General features: G+C 33.1%; 1 protein-coding gene and 1 long non-coding RNA gene across 2 annotated transcripts in view; one reads left to right on the forward strand and one right to left on the reverse strand.

The window, feature by feature from the left end:
• Positions 1-23,283, reverse strand: part of LOC118738082 — a gene marked incomplete at its 5' end in the record, with an annotated part of 312,005 nt that overhangs the window by 280,185 nt on the left and 8,537 nt on the right. Inside the window, 4 exon segments of the mRNA XM_036469005.1 lie at positions 6,002-6,084; positions 6,186-6,518; positions 6,655-6,872; positions 16,759-16,833. Of these exon segments, the coding sequence (XP_036324898.1) occupies positions 6,002-6,084; positions 6,186-6,518; positions 6,655-6,872; positions 16,759-16,833 (709 nt within the window).
• LOC118738085 lies at positions 6,332-7,686 on the forward strand. The gene is made up of 2 exons (XR_004992874.1): positions 6,332-6,544; positions 6,663-7,686. It is a non-coding gene; the product is annotated as an uncharacterized LOC118738085 (long non-coding RNA).

Below are 23,283 nucleotides of genomic sequence, written 5' to 3' on the forward strand. Positions count from 1 at the left end.
TAAAGCTAATTTATTCAAAATTGATGGTTGCAACAACTTTTTACCAAGAAATACGCTTATGATACAATTTTGGAAAATGGGCGTGGCACCGCCCACTTATGATCACATATATGTGATCATGAACCAACTCGGTATGGTTATTGTGCTTGCCACATAAAAGCAAAGCGTTGAAAATTATTGAAATCGGACTAAAATTACGGCCGCTTTTCATATAACGGTAAATTTTAGAAATGCTTGAAATTTCAATATTTCGAAATTTAAGAATGCTAGTTTACTTAATATTTATACACCCGCTTATCATGTAGCGGTAGCTTTCGGAAAGGTGGAAAACATATATTTAATACTTGCGCCGGGTATTTAATGTTCGGCTCCGCCCGAACTTAGACTTTCTTACTTGTTTCATAAGCATTTCTGCTACCAACTAAAGCTCTTTTTGCTTTTGCTGAAAATGTTCCTGCTGATTTGCATCAAACTGCTCTTCTCACCTCAAGTCTCTGCCTTGCACAGCTTTTCTATTCGATGCTGGCATTTGGCGTTGGAAAATGGCTTTGTTGTTAATTGGCCTGCATAACACCTCAATCAATATTAGAGTTACACGTGCTTGACTTAGAATGTCTCCACCGAGGCTTTCACGACACCTTTCCATTGCTCAGGGATTCGGTGGTGCGCATGTTGTTAAAAGTTCGTATTTCTTTTTGACGACACGTGAGTGAACCTTTGGTTAGTGTTGTGTTTCAATGCTGATCATTCTCAAGTAAGCCAGTTTCTAGCATCTTACTCAGTCCACGGTTTTTACAGCAGTAGCACTCGGCGTTCAAGTGCCTCGGACGAATATTTACCGAGATGTCTGGAACAATTCCCTTTTGTTTTCTTTTACTGAACTTCTTTACCGATGTGTTTGAAGTATAATATGTTCCAGCAAAATATTTCTTAACACCCTTGCGTTTGACACTTATATATAAATATTTTATATAACTTGTGCACAATGTATTTAAGTCATATATGTAATACTTCTATATTGGCAGTAAGCTCACTTCTCAATGTGTAAGCATTCCGAAATCAAAGCGAGAGATTCTAGTACCGTTTTTGTCAATGTATTGTGTACTTGAGTGCCGTTTTTGTATATGTGTTGTGTACATGTTTATTTATAAACGTATGTGTTCCTTTTCTTTCGTACGTGTTTATTGATATATCTGTACTGTAGTGTTTTCGGACGGTACTAGTTGTTACTACCAATATAGGAGTATTACATATATGATTTAAGTTCGCCTTTTCATACAGGTGGCAAACCTCTTCAAAGTATTTTCACACAACAACAATCTTGAAACCTGTATGTATGTATTTCAATTACCAAATTCTCTTAATTCAAGTTCAATTTGAATTGTTCAATAGGTGGCAACCCTCGCACCTGTATTTTAGAAATAAAGCCTTTTTAAAACCATTCCGATTGTTACCCATTTTTCTTATAATTCATTTAACTTATCTAATACTCAATTTGAATTTAACTTTTTAAACAACACCTCAAAAAATTCTTAATTTTCAAACTAAAGATTTCTTATCTTAATACTCTTTCGTTTCAAAGCCATATCTTAATATTTCATATATGAACATAACAAAATATCAAAATGGCTGAAAGATTGTCGAATTAATTATATATTTCATGATCCAATGATCGGATCTAAACCAGATTAGAATTGTAGCCGGTTTTGTTTTTTGCTTAAAACTTACTTGTCAAAAATACAATACGAATCCAATATGGCGTCCAAGAATTTAAGATATTACTGAATTTTCATGAAAATTCAAAATGCAAAGTCCAATATGGCGTCCGAAATTTTAACTTTATTTAAAAATGCGAAAACTGAAATTTTTGCAAATGATGAATTTCGTATAAAATAAAAAAATCGTAAAAAAACTTTTGGGACCTAGATCCAATTGTTTTGGATAAACATATAGCAGACGGCCCCAACTACCCCTAATTTATATATATAATTACCGTTATTTTTTCATAATTTGATCATAAAGTTTGAATGTGATACAGAACTCGATATCAGTGAATCTTAAAATATAGTACGTTTAATTCATGGGAAATTTTCCTTATTTCTATATAAATTGACAGCCCCTTCACTAGCGTGTCTAAAACCTTTATTAGTAGCATCTTAAAAAATATTTGCTTATTTTTAGAAAAATGAACAATTTATTTGACAGCTTTCAACTCTCAAAGTTTTAATTTGACATAAAATTCGTGATCAGCATGTCTAAAAAACCAATCAGTGGCATTTTTGAAAAGTTTGTCGTATTTTTAGAAAAAATCACAGTCTAAATATTTGACAGCTGTCAACTGTCAAACTATAAATTTTATGGCATATTCAAATTTACCATTACAACAATACTAAGATCCCGCAGTTTTAATATAATCATAACAGCCCGTCCAATTTTTCGCGTAAAACATGGCTTCTCCGACTACTGTGCGGCCCAATAGCTTTGTTATTTAGAGTCCGACCGATTAATCGGCATCGGCATCGGCTAGTATAGGCACGAAATTGAGCATCGGCATCGGCCTTTTTTCGCCGATTCTTTGCCGATTCTTTGGAATTTCTTTTCAAATGTTCAGGTGAAGCGACAGCCAACATTAAAAAAAAATTTGCAGACAATAATGTTTTTTTTTTTTTGGTGAAGATGTTTCACGTTTTTTTTCCATACAAAAGTATGTGCGACAATTTTCTTTTATATGGAGAACACTGCCAGCAAAAAAAAATTGCCAAAAATTAACGGGAATTAACGGGATTTTTAGCTTGAAACTTGCACTTCATTATACTAGAATGAAACGGTCTACAAAACTGCATACCAAAATTCTGATTAAAAATTTTCTTTTGCTTTTTTAGCTTCCTGAAATGAACTGGTTTTATTAATTAATACATTTATTTGTAATTTTTATGGAATCGGCATCGGCCGATTCTTTCCCCATAAGCCGATTAATAGACATCGGCATCGGTACCTGAGAAAAAATTGGAAACGGTCGGACTCCATTGTTATTTGACGCCATAGTTTGTATGTTACGAAGTAAATCACTTTGGTTGTTTCAGAATTCTGGCTGACAGAATTCTATAGGCAAGTGCAAACTATATAGTGTGATGCTAATGCATTTTAATATCTACTACAAGTGATGCCTAACACAACTGTAAACACACAAAACGAGGCAGTTAAATGGCTGCGATTTTAAAAGTCAGGACCACTTTTGATAAGTACGATTTATCAAAAGACGGGTTCATGGAAATAAACATCAACCAAATAAAAAGACAAAGCAGAACATTCCAGGAAACTCAGCAATTTGAATGGCGCTCAATAAATTTAAAAGCAAAAATTCCAAACCGAATCCTATTTATAGTGACAAAACAGAAAACCTCTTGTTCTTAGTTTCCAAGGGCGCAATTCCTTCGGAATATAAAAGCTTTATTGCCAACTTGCCATCTACAAGTAGGAGTTTACGAAGAGAAAACAACTGAAGCTTTTATTCTTATTCAAACTTACTTTTCTAGTTCTTTTTAAATTATTATCTTGTTAAAACTATGTTAGCATGTTTAATTACCAACAATAAATGTATACTTTAAATTTAATTGAAGTCGTTTTTCATAGCAGACCGCTAGCAAAGAATGCTGTAAGTATAGAAAATTTTGATGCCAAATGAGGTAAGCGCGCAATCAAATGAAATCAAAAAATAATATTCACACTGAAGCTGTCAACATTACCTACTTTAATAAAGTTAGATTCCGTATATATGAATTAACCATTTGGAATGGTAAGAGCTGACAAAAACTGTCCGTTCACACGCTATTGCCGTTTGAAGATAAAATACGCGCTCCTGAAAAATTGTAAAGTTGTCACTTAACACAAGTGTGCGCTCAACCATCGAATATTTAACAATTTTATTGAGCTTGAGCAAATAAAAAGCAAATTACTGCAGTGTTTCCATAACATCTTTAATTTCAAACGGCCTCAATCTGAATAAAAATTTTAATTTCTAAATAATTCAAGTTGCAACAATTAGTACTTAATTAAATATTAGTTTGTAATCAAATAACCAGGGACCGAAAATAACTGTTATTGATTCAAAATTGTTTCTAAAAAATCATTGGTAAGGAAGCTTCCAGAAAAAATCGATGGCTGAGTGGAAGATTAACCTATCTCGGCAGCCAGTTCGAAAACGCCTTATCTCAGAAAGCGTTTCAAGAACGTCCTACTTCATAATTTGATTGAAGAACGCCCTATTTCAAAATTTTATAGAAAATCACCCTATCTCAGAATTTGGTTGAAAAACGCCATTCAATTTAAGTCTGACAATGTGCAAGTTTCAAGTCGCTAAAGATTACCCTTGATTTTTTAGAATTTAATTTTTTTTTGTCCCATTTGCTACCATATAACGAATACACACAATTCATTTTTATATGGGAGAAACTCGCAACACCTTCGGCGAAAAAAGTTCTAAAAAATCAACGGTAATTTTTAGCCACTTCAAACTTGCACATTATTGGACTGAAATTTAATGGGCTACAAAACTTTCTACTCCGAAAAATTCTAACACTTCTGAGAAAAAAGTTCGGAATTTGGGTGAAATTTTGTCCCGTTTTATGTAGTCTTTTAAAAACTTTTAGACTTGTTAGAGAATAAACTGTATTTTATTTTCTATATTTTTATTGAGCTTTGTACCACGATTATTTTATTAGGAAAAATGGAAAAAGCAACAAGCAAAAGACTAAGCGGTAGAAGTTATAGCAGCCATTTCGGAGATCACATCTCCTCATCAGACTTCTCTTTTCTAGACCTCAGCAGGGATCGAACCCGTGTAATCGATGTGCAAAGTCAGAAGCATTTACATCTGACCCGTAAACTCGTGTTGCTAGTTCATTTTCCTTATTCAATATTCAACCTTTAATCCTTGAAGTAATAGTCAAAACCCGCTCTTTCAGGCGGGAGCCAACGGGTTAAAATGTTCTACGGAAATATTTCCCATGAAATTTTTTTATATATATTATTAAATTTAATTTTAACCATTTGTTAGGCCGAGACATGAAGTAGTAGGCCACAAAATAAAAATACGAGCTAACTTTTACAAATCCACCGAGTGTTTTACTACTGGATGGGTATACTTTCAGGAAATGTTAACAAAATCCGGGCTGGGTTCGGCTGTTGCACAGTGTTATGTATACTTTGCATAACCTTTAAACTGTAATTTTGCCTGTACTTTGTATGTACTTCTTTACCCAGAAATTAGCAGAACTTGTAAAAACTTAGCGATCGTTGGAGTTTAGATTTTGCTTCACTTTTTCTTAAGTGATATTTCGCGTGCAGTGGTAAAAATAGTTGTGCGAAGTTATGCGCAGTATGCATAATCAGACCTCAACTTATAACTGTTACTGTCACTGCAAAGTAGGGGAAATCGAGAGAGCCAAATGGCATATCATTTTGAGGGGAAGCTGCTAGTTTCTGCAGGAAAAATTTTTGCTAACAAGAAAACGGCTGATTAAAAACAGCTGATTGGAATTTACACAAATCACTAAATTGAATTTGATGGTTTGGAGGTTAAAAACAATAAAATGCGACTAATTAAACTTGTAAGAAGTAAGTTATTACTCGTTTAGTCAGTAAACTGTGTCAGGATAAAACTTTGGGATTTGTTCTCTTCCGTTTCAATTTTACACTTTTGAATGTAAACAAAATTTCTATCAACTGTTCGTCTAACTTGAAAGTTTCTGCAAATTTCCTGTTTGCGTACCATTTTGGATATGTTTCTCTTGTGAGAGAATAGATAACACTTCGCCGGAAATTTGCTGTTGGACATTTTTTACTAGAGATCTTAAACGAACAAACCTATTTCTGCGTGTAACTACTCATGTAAAAAATCGAGGTTTCATCTTTTTGTAAACTGCATGACTTTCCTAACATTTTTGAAACAGTAAAACTAATTAATTGTTGTAGAAGTTGTTTATGCAATATGTGTACATACCGTCTGTGCAACTTCATTGGACGTTTGTAGAAATCGTCATCCTCCCCCTCTACTTGAAAGCCAACACGTCTTTCTGAATCATCCTGCAAGTTAACATAAGAAACGTACGGAAATCAGGTTATGTTACTATGTTGAAACGGTTAACAGTTTGCTATGCTTTGGAGTGGTTTGTGTCTGTACTTACAAAGTCTTCTTCTTCATCGGCAGTGCCACTCGTTGCTGTTGCCGCTGTTACAATCGCTGAAGTCACCACTACAGCGGCATTGCCATGCTCGGGTGCTACGCTTGCAATCGGTTCGTGGGCTGTTGCGGAATTTCCATTCGGGTCTTGCTGTTGGCCGGCTGCCTGAGCAAGAACAGGCTGTTGCGCGAATGATACCGCTGCTGTTGGGGTTTGTGGTGAGATAGGCTGCTGCTGATGATTATCATAGATGGGTTTTGCTTCTGCTACGTCCTCTACTATGGTGGAATTAGGACCGATTCTTGCGGCGTTGCTAACAGCGAACTTTGATGATGTCTGTTAAGAAAATAAATGATGTTAAGGTAAATAGCTGATTTGTGATTGGCAAGTTGAAAATATTTCTTTGTCGTATGTGACATTGGTATTTAAAGCATTATTTTTTACAACAATGAATATAACACTTTTTACTTACTTCTTCAGAAACTGTATCTAAGTTGGCGTCATCAACTCTGCTACGATCTTTTGCAAATAGTTTGTGTGCCTTTGCTTTCAGCTCCTTGGGGTGTGGTGTATTTTGCCTGACAAACGGTGTGTCCTTCTCCTGCGTTGATTCCTCAGAAAATTTTACGGAATGTGTTCTTGAGGCTTCTCGCTCTTCCCAGCCATCCGAATCAGTTTCAAGCTCGCGAGCTAAGATTAATAAAGAATAACGACAACATGTTTAAAAAGCTCTTATTAAATAGTTTTCGCAGATTATTATTATTTTTTTAATTATTTAATGCTTGCAATTGTTATAAATGAGATTAATTTTAGAGTTTTCACACATTTCTACGTGCATGCATTCGCATTGCCAATATACAGGTTATAACCACATTTGTACACATAAATGTATGTACACATGTATGTATACATGAAGTACTAGATATTTACGAAAAAGGCATTTTGAGCTATTTTTAATAAAGTATGTATTTAATAGTTAGTATGTAATAGCCAAACAGGTGTCAACACAACAAAGCAATTTCAGCCAACAGCATACAGTCAAGTAAGTTATTACATTTGTAATGGTATGAGAAAAACTGCTTAGCACAACATTTTAGCTATTCATATTTATGCATATTTTCAGGTATCCAAAAGTGGTTTATTTGTTTGAGTACTAGTATATTGGTGTTGTCACTGCGTTTTAAGAGGGAGACGTAACTTGGGAATTGCATAACCTGCGCTCACTTATGTATAAATTGGCACAGGTTTTACATATCAACGTGATAAGCACATCTATTCATACGTTCATTAATGTGTACGTTTCACAGAATCACTTGTGCTAACATAGAAACTTGTGGCATATATAAAGGCTGTGGTGACCTATTGTTCTGCTTTAAATTTTTCTTTTATTATTTAACTAAATTACGTTCCCATCTCGGCGTTATGAGCGCTTTAATGAAGATTTATGTACATAAATACGTATGTTGTTATGCTTAGCGTGAATAAACTGTTTTTACCGCCCGTATTAAATGGATAGTAATTTGTAGATATATACATACTAATGTACCTTGCAGGGAAACCGCGAACTAATGAATCAAATTGGTAGTTCCGTACTAGCTCTTTATCGCCAAAAACTAGCCAGTCCGATAGTAACTAAAAATGTGGTACATATGTACTTTTAAAAAACTATTTTATTTCACTTCTTACATTAAAAATCTATATCTAAGGTGACGAATTTAGAACTGGTTCGGGACTATAGAAAAAGGGATGCAGAACGAACTAGATCTTATCTGTCGAATTTTGAACTTGTTCAGAACTATGGAAAAAGTGATGTTTACATTACATAGATATGTGTTTGGCGGCTTTTTCATTCAAATAAGCTTTCACTCTGCACTTCGCAGATGCTTTTTCATAGTTTGGTAATACAAAACCAAAATTTGTGTTAACATATTAAAATCTTGGAACCTTGCGAAATCTAACCAATAAGAGCAAGCACCTCTGCAAACTCAGCTTACGGCCAAAGGTATGTAAACGTACATTTTTTACAATCATTCAAACAAATTTAATTTCAAATTGAAAATACATTTATTTGAAAATAATTTAGAGCCACACACATTCAAAAACCAAAAAGACTGAAAAAAATCATGATACTTTTTTCGTCAGTTAGACCTGACTCGGAACTATAAAATTTAGGACTAGTTCGGAACTATCGAAAAATTGATGCAGCGGGGGCAATTGACACTTCGTAGGACATCGCAGTGTTAAATTCGCCAGTTGCTAGCACTCAAAAGAAAATTAACGGGCACTAGTCATGGTTCTAAATGCTTTAGTGCAGAACCAGTTCGGCACTAGTGGGTTTTCCGACAGGGTACATACATGCATACACATATGCATATCTGCGCTATAGAAAAACAACTACTATCTCACTTAAGTAGATCGAAGGTTAAGTTTGTTGTTGGATAAGACAAAAATACATAAATATGTTGGTATGTGCCATTAACGATGATGTCACAAGAAACAAAGTTAAGTTAAATAATTTCGATAATACCTGATTAACAAATATTAAGTGCATATGTACATAAACACCACAAGTCGGTAGAAGACCATACCTGCATACCTATATACGTACATGTGTATGTACGTAAGTTGATTGAATCACCAAAATTGCGTAACGCATAACGAGAATTCAAGTTTTATGGAGAGGGCTAGATATTGCTAGTTATAATTGCGGATAAATAACAAAAGCTAACATTCATTCAAACACTTCATCAACAGGTAAGCTCTCTTATTTATGAACAACTTATAATATATGAACTAAACGCTATAAACTAGCAAGAGAGTGCGGAGAAACCTAATTATATTTAATGTAAAAGTAGAAAAATAAACAATGGAAAATAGTAGAAATTAATATGCGTAACTGAAACTGGCCATCTAATGAATTATGTATGTAGCTTTTTGTAAAACCTTACAGTTTATACACTAAGAAGAGATTTTTCTGAAATTTTAGTTTTTATATTTAACACCCATACATAAATTAATAACAATACTTTTGCGCAGCGTATAAGGTGCTGCAGTTCGATTTTTCTTCACGATTTCTTTTTTCAAAGCCCTTTAAGTGATGATTCAGCCTTCTTTTTCGATTTGGTATCTCTATTATCATGTGTATTTAATAATATAACATAAATAGTATGTATTTATGTACATACAAGTATAGATATGCTCAAATTTATGATCTTGAAATGTTTCTAATCTAATAAACGCTTAATAGGCTCCGATAGAAAAGTGAGTCAATGTTAAAGCTTATCGCTCTTCAATCAATTTTCTATAAAACCATAAGTGGACGAGATCTAATTCTATGGCTTTAAGATAAATATGTTATGTTAGGCCTTCAGCTCTTTTGATAAGCCGACAAAAATTTAAAGATTTTTGTAATTTTAACAAATAAAGAAGTCTAAATGCGGGCGAGACCGAACCTTATATACCCTTCCCACTTACTCAGTAGTATATACGAAAAAACTGGTCTCAAGTAAGCGATTTTTTTTGCGTCAAATGTAGAGAAATGATATCAAGGCGAATTTATACAAGGTGGTGTTGTAAAATCAGCTGATTTATTCGCCTTACATGTATTTTGGTTTTGCTTTTACTGATTTGACAGCACACCCATCAAAAGCAAAAACAAAATACATGTAAACTTTGGAGCGAATTGAGATTTGACATAACACCTTCCATACAAAATACATGTGGTTATCGTTGTTGTAATGTAAATTCGCCTTGAATGAAATCAAATAAGCTTATGCGTCCAAGGCGAATTTATACAAGATGGTGTTACTGGCGAATTGGGATTTTCGCCGCGGTACTTCTGAATGTCAAAAACAAGGCGTATTTAACACGGTGGTGTTGGCCGTATATAAGTAGAAAATTACACTAACAAATTATGCGCTGATTTCCATACTGTCATTGGTATTAGTTACAACAAACACATCATTTTGACGTAATGGCCTCCACGGCGAAAAACTCAGCTGTCGCCCCAACACCACCTTGTTTAATACACCTTGGTCAAAGAGATGTGTTTGTTGTAATATGAATTCGCCTTGTTTACAACAAACACATCATTATGACATTTAGAAGGACCGCGGCGAAAATCTAAATTCGCCAGTAACACCACACCTTGTATAAATTCGCTTTGAGTGCGTCGCTAATGGAATATTTATTTTACATTATTATGACTTTGCTTTTTCTAAATTCGTTAAACGTGAAAAAATGTTATCAAAAATCAAAACTACTCGTAAATTAATTGTGCCAAAAAAAAAACAAAGAAAAGTTTTACTCACAAAGCCATTGCAAAAACCTTAAATATTGCATATTCAACGGTAACTCTTGTGCTTAAAAGCTTTTATGCAAGATTATCTAAGGAAAAAAGTTCGAACCGGGCGCAGGAAAGCATTTGTTCACAAGGGTCCAAGATGCCAATGATAAAGCTTTGCAGGCACGCAACTTAATACTGTAGCAAATTTGCGATAAAGCGGTTAAAGAACTTGGCGTCAATATTGTACAGGAAAATGGTAATACTCCAAATGTCCTCAGTCCAATAGAAAAATACTTGGCCGTTATGAATAGAGAATTGCTACTTACAGCGCTCTTACACGATGTGTATTTGCGTATGTAAATGCTACTTTTTTTTATCTACTTGTATTTATGTACCATATATTGGAACGTAGCATTTACATATGAAAATACATATCGTGTAAGAGCGCTATTAAGAAACAAATTGCCATAAGCGGAGGTGATCGTAGAGCTCGGATTTTTATGCCTCAAAATAAGTAGAAGTTAAATTTACAAATTCTGAGCTCTAGTGATCTGCAAATGAATGGTTGATGGTGTCGTCTGAGATAAGACGATGTAGAGCGTCTAATTTCAGGACGTAATTCCAAACTTCCGAGCTTTCCGTATTCCGCAACCATACGAACAAATAGAAACAGTCCACGTCAACTGATCGCAGTGATTTTAAAAACTTAAAAAACTATTCTGGGATCATATCGATAGACTCATATCGAGAATTTGATTGAAAGACACTCTATCTCAGAATTTGGTTGAAAAACGCCCTATCTCAGAATTAGGTTCAAAACGCCCTATCTCAGCTGAAAATACATTGAACGTGTGCTGAGACAGGACGTTTTCGAATTGGCAGCTGATATATGGCGTTCTTCAACAAACTTCTGAGATAGGGAGTTTTTCAATAAAATTCTGAAATAGGGCGTTCTTCAATCAAATTCTGAAGTAGAACGTACTTGAAAAGTTTTCTGAGGCAGGGCGTTTCCGAACTGGCTTCCGAGATAGGTCTATCTTCTACTCAGGTGTCGATATATTCCAGCTACTTTTGAAGCAAGGAATGAGAAAATTATTGAGTAATTTAAAAATTCCAAAAACTTTTCAACATATTGATATTTGAACTTTTTGCCACTTTTTCAAAGAAAAATTCATAACTTTCATAGCTATTAAGATATCGGAATGAAACTCATCTTTGGAAATCTTTGGAATTAATCATATTTTTGAAATTACAAAGTCCTTCAAAATAAATCCTGTGGTCAGAGAGAAAAAATAAAAACGCCACTCTAAATAAAAAAGTAGGTTTCAAACCCATTTATTTATTATTTATTTCATGATTCTCAAAGAAATAGAAGCAATTTTTATACCCGAGCGCACTTGTGCACAAGGGTATTATGACTTTGTTCACATAACGGTTGTTTGTTGGCAAAACGAATCGAGATAGATATAGACAAATGTATACATAAATGATCAGAATGAAAAGAGAAATCGATTAAGCGGTGACTGTCTGTCCGTCCGTCCGTCCGTCCGTCCGTCCGTCCGTCTGTCCGTCCGTCTGTGCACACGATAACTCGAGTAAAAATTAAGATATCTTAACGAAACTTGGTACGTGTACTTCTTTCGGGCGTAGGACGGATGGTATAGAAAATGGGAAAAATCGGACAATAACCACGCCTACCTCCCATATAACGGTAATTTTCAGAAATACAAAAACTGCCATATTTTAGTAACTACTGAAGATAATTCACTCAAAATTGATATTTATAATAAATTTTAGACGAAAAATAAGAATATTAACCCTTTTTTTTTAAATGGGCGTAGCCACGCCCACTTATGGTTACCGCTGCATCAATTTATTCCAAACTTGGCACAGTTGTTGGCCCTGGTACGGCATACCAAATGGCCGAAAATTTTTAAAATCGGATAATAACCACGCCCACATCCCATATAACGGTAATTTCGAGAAATAGGAAATCCTCGATAAATCACTAAATATTAAAGCTAATTTATTCAAAATGATGGTTGCAACAATTCTTTGCCAGGAAATACGTTTATGATAAAATTTTGGAAAATGGGCGTGGCACCGCCCACTTATGATCACGTATATGTATCTCGCTAACCGTTCTAGCAATTTGTACCAAACTCGGTATGGTTATTGTGCTTGCCACATAAAAGTAAACCATTGAAAATTGTTGAAATCGGACTAAAATTACGGCCGCTTTTCATATAACGGTAAATTTCAGAAATGCTTGAAATTTCAATATGAAATGAAATGAAATATTTGCGCCGGGTATTTAATGTTCGGCTCCGCCCGAACTTACGACTTTCTTACTTGTTTCGATTCAAGTTGTTGAAGAGTAATGAATATCTAAGCCCCGGGATTAGTCCCGGGATCCCGGGATTGGGACAATGCCATCCCGAAAATACCGGGATCGGAAAAAGCAGAAAGTTAACATCCCTAGTGTACATATATGTACATAAAGTAGGTGGCCAATTTACTAGGGACATTTATATCTTAAGGATTTGGAGAAAGACTTGGATTGTTGTTTAATATACACGTTTCAACACGATGTACAATGCGCTGTCCAGCTTCATTATTATTCTAATTGTCGTGCTGGACATGTCGCGGAATTTAAGAATTTAGTTCACCAGCACTGGCTAATTTCTGTACGATTCAATGAAGTTTAGCAGTTTTTGTTGTTTTAAAAAGCTGCCATTCACTTTTATTTAAGAAAATTTCACTCAAATTAACTAAAAATGTAAATCAAAACAAATGCTGTTGTACAAGTTCACTCTACACTGTCTATACGATCATTTACTTAATTTTCATCCAACCGCTGACCCAACCGGCAAATCGGTTGGGCGCGTGGTATACACGTTCCAACTTGGCGCCATATTCAAACAACTTCAATTTTTAATTACACCTTGCCGTCGCGATGACTATCAATAAAGGGAAAAGTCAATTACACGTCCCATGCTCCACAGTCGGTAAACTCTCCGATCTTTATGTTTATGCACTCTACAAGGCCACCGAAACGGAAAGCAAGGTTAAATTGAATGATACGTTTTATTAGTAAGTTATTACTGTACTAGAATTTTTTTATTTACTTTTTCATTAATATCATAAAATGTACTAATGTGGTCAAAACCAACAACCGCTTCAATCGATTTAAGGCATAGTTTAGTAATGTATCGCACCGTATTATAAAAATAATTTAGTTTAAATCTCTAACTTTCTGAAGTACTTTTGTAAAGATATAGTTTTGAAAACGGTATGGCCTAAGTCGTTTTGAATTAGAATGAATGATATCTTGATGGCCAATAATTATTTCCAAATGGCTTGGATTTACTTTGGAGCTCCATTTCCTTAAATCAAGTTTTACTATGAGAACTAAATTTAAAAAACTTCGAATAGAAAACTGAGTGTAATTAAAAGTGATTGGTGACATATGCACTTAAGACTACATAACCCGAAATAAAAAGCCAATCATCTCCTTTAATGAGCTTTTTCTTTCATTTTTTAAAATAACATTTTTCACCATATCCTTGGGTGAGCAAGAATATCCATTTCAATCAACTTCAGAATTTGTCTAATGCATGTAATGTATATATATATATATGGTTTATATAACTATGGTTTTCGACTTAAGCGGGTGACTATTGCTTATGACCACAGATTTTGAGTAGTATGTACATATCGCACCCTAAATCAAAAACAGTCACAACTCAAAATTGATTTTTCCCCATAAAACAGTTCACATGCCATATTTCTAACGTCCGCCAAAAACTACTTCATCATCACTATCTTCTTTGGGATTTTTTGAGTTGGGACTGTTTGATTTAGGGTGCGATATGTTAACGTTCATGCTGAAAATTTTAATTTTGCCTTTATATTTTGGGTGCAAGTAAAAGATATCGATTGGCTATTTAAGTACTATTAATATAAATATTGTTTATATGCATTTATTTACATTTAAGCACTCGTATATATGCATTATATGTATATACAGAAAAGCGTTAAAGCAAATACCTATATGAGTTTATGACATATGGGCAAATCTCAGTTATAAAAACGCAAATTTTTAAATTGAACGCACAAAAATAAATTATACATAAAATGGTTTGAAATCCATTGAGGGAAACAATAAATTCTTGCGTGATTCATTTTTTAATACCGAGAGAGTAATTGGTAAAAAACGGTAACTTTCGAAAACTCAACATGTTTGCGATATTTCTGGTATACACGTTCCAAGTTGGCGCCCAAATTCAAAAATGTTCAATGTGATGCTTAAGGAGGTCGGTGTAATGTGTATAACATTTGTTACAGATTGCTGAAGTTTTTTTCGGGGATACACATATCTGCAGTGCCACGCCTGGTTTCAAAAAACTTTATGAAAAATCAAATTTTGAGTAAATAGTTAAAAAATTAACCGAACTGCGCCAAAGCTCAAAAAATCTGTTACATAAACATATAAATTTATTGACGTATTTTAGACAAATATTGTATGTAACTATGTACATTAGACTGCATCACCAAAAAAAGTTACGGTTTTTCCGCCGGGATTACAAAATGTATTATATTCTAAGACGTTCACCAAAATATTTGGGAAAAATATTAAGATTTAAGTGAGCTGGACCGATTCGAAACTACCTGCAAAAATGGAGTTTTTTATGAATAAAAATAGTTTCGTAAAGAACTTTTTGAAAAAAGTCCCCTCAGATGACAAAACTGATTAAGCTTAAAAAATCTGCATAAATATATTTCAAAATCTTTTCAACGGAATCGTAAGAATGAGATTTTTTACGCTGTTTTTTTTTTTACTTTTTTCAAAGATTGATTTACGAAAAACTTGAATAACTGGGCCAAAACTATTCTGATTTAGACTTATGGGATCTCAGTAGAAAGGTATTTTCACACTGTTTTTATTTCTGTCCAAAAAAAATCATTCGTGTCCCAATTTTTTTCTTTTTCAAATACCTCTTAATTCAACTTTGAATAACATTCGTTCATCCTACCTTTCTCTTTCATCCCCTGAATGAGTTTATTAGCAAAGAAATAAAGAGGGTGAAAAAAATACCTTCCCACCGACACCTCTTAAGTCTAAACCAGAAGAGTTTAGACTCAGTTATTCAAGTTTTTCTTATAACAATCTTTGAAAAGTTAAAAAACAGCATCAAAAACCTCATCATTACGATTCCGTTCAAATTTTTTTTTAATTTTTTTTTTTTAATTTTTTTATGCAAAATTTTTTAAGCTTAAACCGTTTTGTCATTTGAGGGGATTTTTAAAAAAAAAAAATTTTAAGAAACTACTTTTATTCAAAAAAAACTCCATTTTTGGAGGTATTTTGAAATTGGTCCAGCTCACTTAAATCTTAATATTTTTTCGAAATATTTTGGTGGACGTCTTAAAATATAATAGATTTTATAATTCCAATGGAAAAATAGTACCGATTTTTTTTGTATGGGGAGTGTCAGTCTAATGTACATATACCAAGAATGTTATTTAAAAAGGTAAATTTGAAGCCATTCACGCAAAGACAAATCTCCAGATAATAACTATTTTATTTTCTTTATTTTTAAATGAACATACCTGTGCTCTGTTCTGTATCAGTGATAAACTCTTGTCAGTTGTTTTTTTTTTACGGAAAAATATATGAAAAAGTAAATATTAAATATATAAAAAATAAGTACAGTTAAGTATTTTCTTAAGGTGCAAAATTGAAAATAACTTAAAATGCATATTACTTTACTGATATTGCGAGTAACAAATTTCAAATTGTTAGTTTATTTCCAACCAGAGCACGTTTTCGTCGTGTAATGCATTTCCCAAAATTAGAATTACCATGCCATGATTTCTGAAGGAATTAAATTTAAAAAAAAGTATATAGGTAGCCAAATTAACACGTCAAATTGTTTATCATGAAGACTTGGATTCTTTATAGAAATTAAAATTTAATGACAATAGATAATATAAAAAAAATAACACCACATCAAAATTGATATCAAAATCATCCACGTTTTTTTATAAAATTACATTGTTAAAATAAATTTAAAGCTGAGTAACACAAAAGCGTATGGTTCCGGAGATTTGCCCATATATGTAAGTATGTATGTATATATATGCCCAAGAACTCATTCAAGAACAACTTTATAACTGGTTTCGTTTAACATGACTATATTCGTTTAACATGACTATATTCGTTTAACATGACTATATTCTTGCAAATATCAGCAAATACAATACATAAATTGAGCACTGTTGGCAAACCTTTTTGTTGATAGACGTGGAATTCCGAAGAATCGAATTTTTCGCTCGATCTATAGAGTTGGCACGGTGGGTAATCTTTGAACACAGACGAATATTTCATCAGGTGAATATATGTATGTGTATGCGAATACGTATATCGTTATGCATTATTTGTTAGCAGTGAAATTGATGATGGTTAAATTTTTACATTATTAATTTATTTTGTAATTCGTATAACAAGTAACAAGTAAACTACAGCAAAATACGTCTAAAATCAATTTCAACTTCTTATCAAATACTTTTAAGATCCGCTTTGACAGAGGCAAGTCAACTCTCGTTCGGTAATTAACCTACGATTCTAAACAAATAATTATAAGTTATACGTGCTATGAAAGCGTCTCTAAGGAGAATAAATACCAAAGGACTTTAATAATAAAATTAAAAATATGATGCTCAGATTCGTGTTATCAGCTATATTACCCGGCTAGAAATTCTATATTAAGCTTAGCATCTGGCCAACTTCCCTAAATGGAGATACGTTTTCTTTACTGAGATCTGCCTTGATAAGACGAATTGGTCATTCTAAACGCTGGACCGATAATTGCAATAATAGTTGTATTCATCCGTCTGGACAATACAAATGTAACTCAGAAGCAAAACCTTTTCTTGGTTGACCGATGTTTTTGAAGTGAAACTTCTTTAGCGGCGGTTGGTTGGTTGGGAGTAAATTGGCAAATTCAGCGGAAATTGCACACGGAAATGGTGCAACGGAAATGGTTGGGGCAGAAACAAGTACTTTTGTGTGTATGCAACGGAAATGGTGCAACGGAAATGGTTTGGGGCTGAAACAAGTACTTCTTGTGTGTATGCAACGGAAATGAAGCAACGGAAATGAAGCAACGGAAATGGTTGGGGCTGAAAGAAGTACTTCTTGTGTGTATGCATATGGTATGAATTTAACAAAAACTTGCTAACAAAAGGTTAGAGGATAACACTTATCAATACCAATACAAGAATGAAAGTAAACGTGAATACGTACGTAGATAAAGAAAATTATAAAGGCAAAGGTAAAAATAAAAAAATAAAATAAAATAAAAACAACAAGTAAGAAAGTCTAAGTTCGGGTGGGGCCGAACATTAAATACCCGGCGCAAGTATTAAATATATGTTTTTTCACCTTTAGCTACCGCTAGATGGTAAGCCGGAATGTATCAATTTTGAATAAATTAGCGTCCTTAAATTTCGAAATATTGCAGTTTCGAGCATTTCTGAAATTTGCCGTTATATGAAAAGCGGCCGTAATTTTAGTCAGATTTAAATAATTTGCAACGTTTTGCTTTTATGTGGCAAGCACAATAAAAATATCGAGTTTGGTACAAACTAGTAGAACGGTTACCGATATACATATATGTGATCATAAGTGGGCGGTGTCACGCCCATTTTCCAAAATTTTACCATAACCGTATTTTTTGGTAAAGAATTGTTGCAAGCATCAATTTTGAATAAATTCGCTTTAATATTTACTGATTTATGGAAGATTTTGTATTTCTCTAAATTACCGTTATATGGGATGTGGGCGTGGTTATTGTCCGATTTTCGGCCATTTTGTATGCTGTATCAAGGCCAACAACTGTGCCAAGTTTGGAAGAAATTGGTGCAGCGGTTACCAAGATTTACACATGTAACCATAAGTGGGCGTGGCTACGCCCATTATCCAAAAATTTATATTATTATTTTTCGTCTAAAAATTGTTGTAAGTATCAATTTTGAGTGAATAATCTTCAGTAGTTACTAAAATATCGCAGTTTTCGTATTTCTAAAAATTACCGTTATATGGGAAGTGGGCGTGGTTACAGTCCGATTTCGCCCATTTGCAATACCAACCTACCTTGGGTAAATGGAAACCTACATACCAAATTTCGTTGAGATATCTCAATTTTTGCTCGAGTTATCGTGTACACGGGCGGACGGACAGACGGACGGACAGACAGACAGACATGGCTTAATCGATTTCTCTTTTCATTCTGATCATTTATGCATACATTTGTCTATGTCTATCTCGATTCGTTTTGGCTGTTACAAACAACCGTTATGTGAACAAATCTAATATACCCTTGTGCACAAGTGCGCTCGGGTATAAAAACAAAGATGTGTAAAGATAAAGGTTAAAACGAAGACCAAGGTAAATTTAAACACTTTACTTATATATATAAGGGCAAAGGTGAAGGGGAATATGTTGATGAAGAAAATGATAAACATAAAAGTAAAAACAAAGATGAGGATGAGGATACCGATAAAAGTAAAGATGAAGATAGGTGAAGAAAGATTAAAATAAAGGTTATTAAAGAGGATATAGAGAGAGACACAGAGACTCAATCTGGGAACTATTTTGGGATTTTAGAGATTTTCAGGATTCTCGAAACACCGGTAAAATAATCAATATTTTTATCGGTTTTGTTACCGATATTTTTATCCATTTAGATATCGAAATTTTTATCGGTATTATTATCAATTTTGCTATCGATATTTTCGGGACTTATCGATATAATAATCGATATTTTGATCGATTTTGTTATCGATATCTCTATCGATTTGTTATCGATTTTGTAATCGATATTTTTAACTATTTTGTTAGCGATATTTTTTATCGATTTTGTTATAGATATTTATCGATTTTGTTATGGATATTTGTCGATTTTGTTATCGATATTTATCGATTTTGTTGTCGATATTTATCGATTTCGTTTTCGATTTTGTTATCGATATTTATCGATTTTGCTATGGGTATTTTTATCGATTTTGTTTTAGGTAATTTTATAGATATTTTTTGCTATCGTTTTTGTTATCAATTTTACTATCGACTTTGTTATCGATTTTGTTATCGATATTTTTATCGAATTTGGTATCGATATTTTTATCGGTTTTGTTGTCGTTATTTTGATTGATGCTACTATCGATTTTGTTATCGATAGAGTATGAAGATAAAAATGAAGATAAATGAAAACGGAATAAAATAAATGTAATTAGAACAAACAGGATAGATGTATGTAGATAGAAAAAATATATAAAAAAAATCACCCTATATGTAACGTAAGTTTCACTTCTCCAGTGTGGCCCAGGCGCACTTACCTTTTTTTTTAGCACGCGTTCTTGGCGCATGAAGAGAATTTGTTCCACAACTTTTTCGAACAAAGAATCCGTAATTTCAATTTTTGCAAAAACTCGATTTTTAGCACCGTACTAAATATATTTCCTCACAAGTTTTCGATAACAAATTACAAAAAATGTTTGACTCACAAAATAAACCATCTCGTCATAAAAAAAAAAATATTTCACAATAGTTCTTGAAAAAAACCCATTTTTTTAAGCATGTTTTTTATTGTTATTTCTTAGAATTAAACAAGGATTAGGACGGTGTAATTTTAAAACCCCACTTTACTGGTCTTCACTATGCAAATTAACTTCAAAAAGTTCAACCGTTAATAGCCAAGTTAGCTTTAGGACAGTTATGACCACGTGTTAGCTTATTTCATGTATAGAACCCTTAAAAAAAATTTAAGCGAATAGGAGACAAGATACCATTTTTTTACGAAATCAGGCTTAAAAAAGAATGGCTCATATACATATTCGTTAGCTCTCATATAAAATAAGCAAGTAAGAAATAGGGACACAACAGCTTTAAAATGGTAATCATATAGGGTCTGCATAGAAAGTTCAGTAGCGAATTCAGCTAATACCCGGCTAACTTTTCAAGAATTATTTGAATACCGTAATTGAGTAGGGATTTCAAGAATTTACACATTATTGATTAAGTATAACCGACTTCGTTTGCAAAATTAAATGCTACACTTGTGATTGTATACAAAAATTGCTTATGTCATATTTGCACTTGCGTTCAAAGCATTACATTGCACAGTGGCCAATTTTTGGAAGACCCTGGCCAAAAATCCAAAAAAAAATTGGTGCATTCGTATGCCTAACCATCTTATATTGTTAGGAGGACTCTACTGCGTATCGTTACGAGGCCACAAGTCGATTCTCTTAAGGCATTTAGTGTTACAGGAGATCGAAGTGCTGTTGCTAGCAATTCGCCCTAAACTTTTCGTAAATTAGAGTTTTCGTCGTTGTTAAAATGGTGGTATTATCTTTAAAAAAAAAATAACAGTTTTCAATCATCCGCTCATGGACATTCTAATCTAGAGTATGTAAAACATGTTTTTTCATTGTTACGCCATCTAAAAACTGACGTTAGACATAGATAGATATTCACGGATAGAAAAACTGTCGTGAGATGCCATTAAATTATTATCAACTGTTGTAAATGCGGATGCGGAATTGCCATCACAAAATATAGATATGAGCTTGGATACTTCAAATGACTGCGAGTCTGACGGTGTATAAAATTGTTATGTCAAAAATATATTCCTGTACCAACAAATATGTATGTCTTGTTCATTGATTCATTCAAAATACCGCAGTTCCCGTGTAAATTTGAACATCAAGATTTTTAAAAACAAACATTAAGACCTCGTTAGTGTTTGTCCGAGCTTCTCTTCCATTTGTGGCGTGCGCCTTGATGTTGGCGCACAAAGGGGAGGGACCAACAGTTTTACACCGAATCCGATTGGGGATTTTATTTTTATGAGAAGCTGTTCTTCGTGGCTGAATACACTCGAGGTTTGCCATTGGCTGCCAAAGGGCGACTTTATTACAAAACACTTGTTTGATTCTTATTTTTTGATGTTAGTCGGAAACTGGGCTTGAATGATAGCGTATATTGCTAACCGCTACATCACATTATATAACAAAAAAGCAGAAAACATGACCTTTTATACTTAACTACCTTAGTTTTACTAAAAATCTGATTATTTTAAGCGTACACAGCAGCCATTATGGATCCGTCATTTTGAATTTCGAAATAATGTATTGAAATTTAAAACCAGCAACCAAAATAAAGACGAATACACAAGGTTTGATTACAATTGTACCACGCTTCGACTTTTGGCCAGCTTTTTAGAAAAATTGGCCACTGTGCATTGCTAAGTTTATCATAAGGGATGCGGAACCGTATTAATACTGAATCTTTTCTATGCGCTGAGTTAATGTGTTTAGTTAAGAATGTATGCTTTACAATAAAAAGCTGATATGCAGTTTTGCATATTCTTGCACAAGCAAAAAACAAACAAATTTGAAGTAAACAAAGTATTTAAACACACATACATCGATAACTATCGAACGCTCCAAGGAAACTACAACGTTTGTACAGAGCAAATTCATTCATTTGAGCTAAAATTTTAAGTTTGTAAATTCGTAATGGCAAAACTTTATATTTGTCTGTATAAAAATATTTTTTAGTTGACAGAATAAAAGTAAGCGAAATAAGAATATAGTTGAATAGCAGTTTCGTATTGAACTCTGAACACGTTATCACCCATACTCCTTAACATAGTAACGTAAGTAATATAGTGCTTCAGTTGAGATAAAAGTTATCGCTGCATACATATTTCAAACGATGAATAAATCCGCATGAAAGGGAGAGTTTCTATTTGAATTACTTAAGACTGATTTGACTTGGATTTAAATTGTAAACATCGGTATATGATTTATGAACGCTGTTTTTAACATAGATACTGATTTTTGGCAATAGACCGAACATTTAACTATATTATAAATGTGAAAATGGAATAAGTGAAATACATAAAATAAATAAAAATTGAGCACTATAGAGGAATTTATACTGATTACAACATATATTTTATTTTTTTTTTTTGGAATCAGAAACTGCAAGTTTAATTCAATGTTAAAACATTTATTTTTTAACCGTCAATATCTCATAAACCCGTAAAGATATTTCCAGGATTTTTATGTCATTAGAAATGTAATAAAAATATTATTCTTTATTAAAAAAATTTATGAACAAACTACTTTTTATAAAAAAAAATCGAAATTTTTTGTTTACAAAATTATTATTTTTTCTTTAAAAATCACATCATGAACATTATATATAAATACCATATTTAAAAAGGGTGTAAATCGAGCTTTAATTTTTTATACATCATGTCATATATAAGAACTTCTTTCTGCGTAGGCGGCCATCGGCCGCGCTTAGGGATTATAACCCTTACTAAGTCGAATTCTGTGTTGCCAGAAAAGAGGGGCGGAAGTGTTTTTGCGCAGAACTTCATTTTTATTAAATTTAGTAATTTTTTATATAAAAACTTATTTTTCTCATAAACGTATAAATAGAAAAAATAAAACATACCGTTCAAGCGACGGCAAAATAATTGAAAATTAATACAGTACTGTTTTAGAAATTTCAATTTACAGAAAGTGAAAAATTTATACTTGGACCTTCAGTAACGCCACCAATTATTATTTCGCATCAAAAAAATTATATCGTTATGATCAGGGCGAAACCCGTATGGATCCAAATAACATGTTTTCTTCTTTTGTATGCTGAGCAATTTGGTGTAAATGTTTAATGTTTGTTGTAGGCTTGGTTAATTAAAGAAATGTACGTATTCTGCACCATAACCTTAAGTGATT

The sequence above is a fragment of the Rhagoletis pomonella genome, unplaced genomic scaffold (assembly GCF_013731165.1).
Source record: "Rhagoletis pomonella isolate Grant_MI unplaced genomic scaffold, Rhpom_1.0 Rhpom_scaffold_00004, whole genome shotgun sequence".
Taxonomy (NCBI): domain Eukaryota; kingdom Metazoa; phylum Arthropoda; class Insecta; order Diptera; family Tephritidae; genus Rhagoletis; species Rhagoletis pomonella.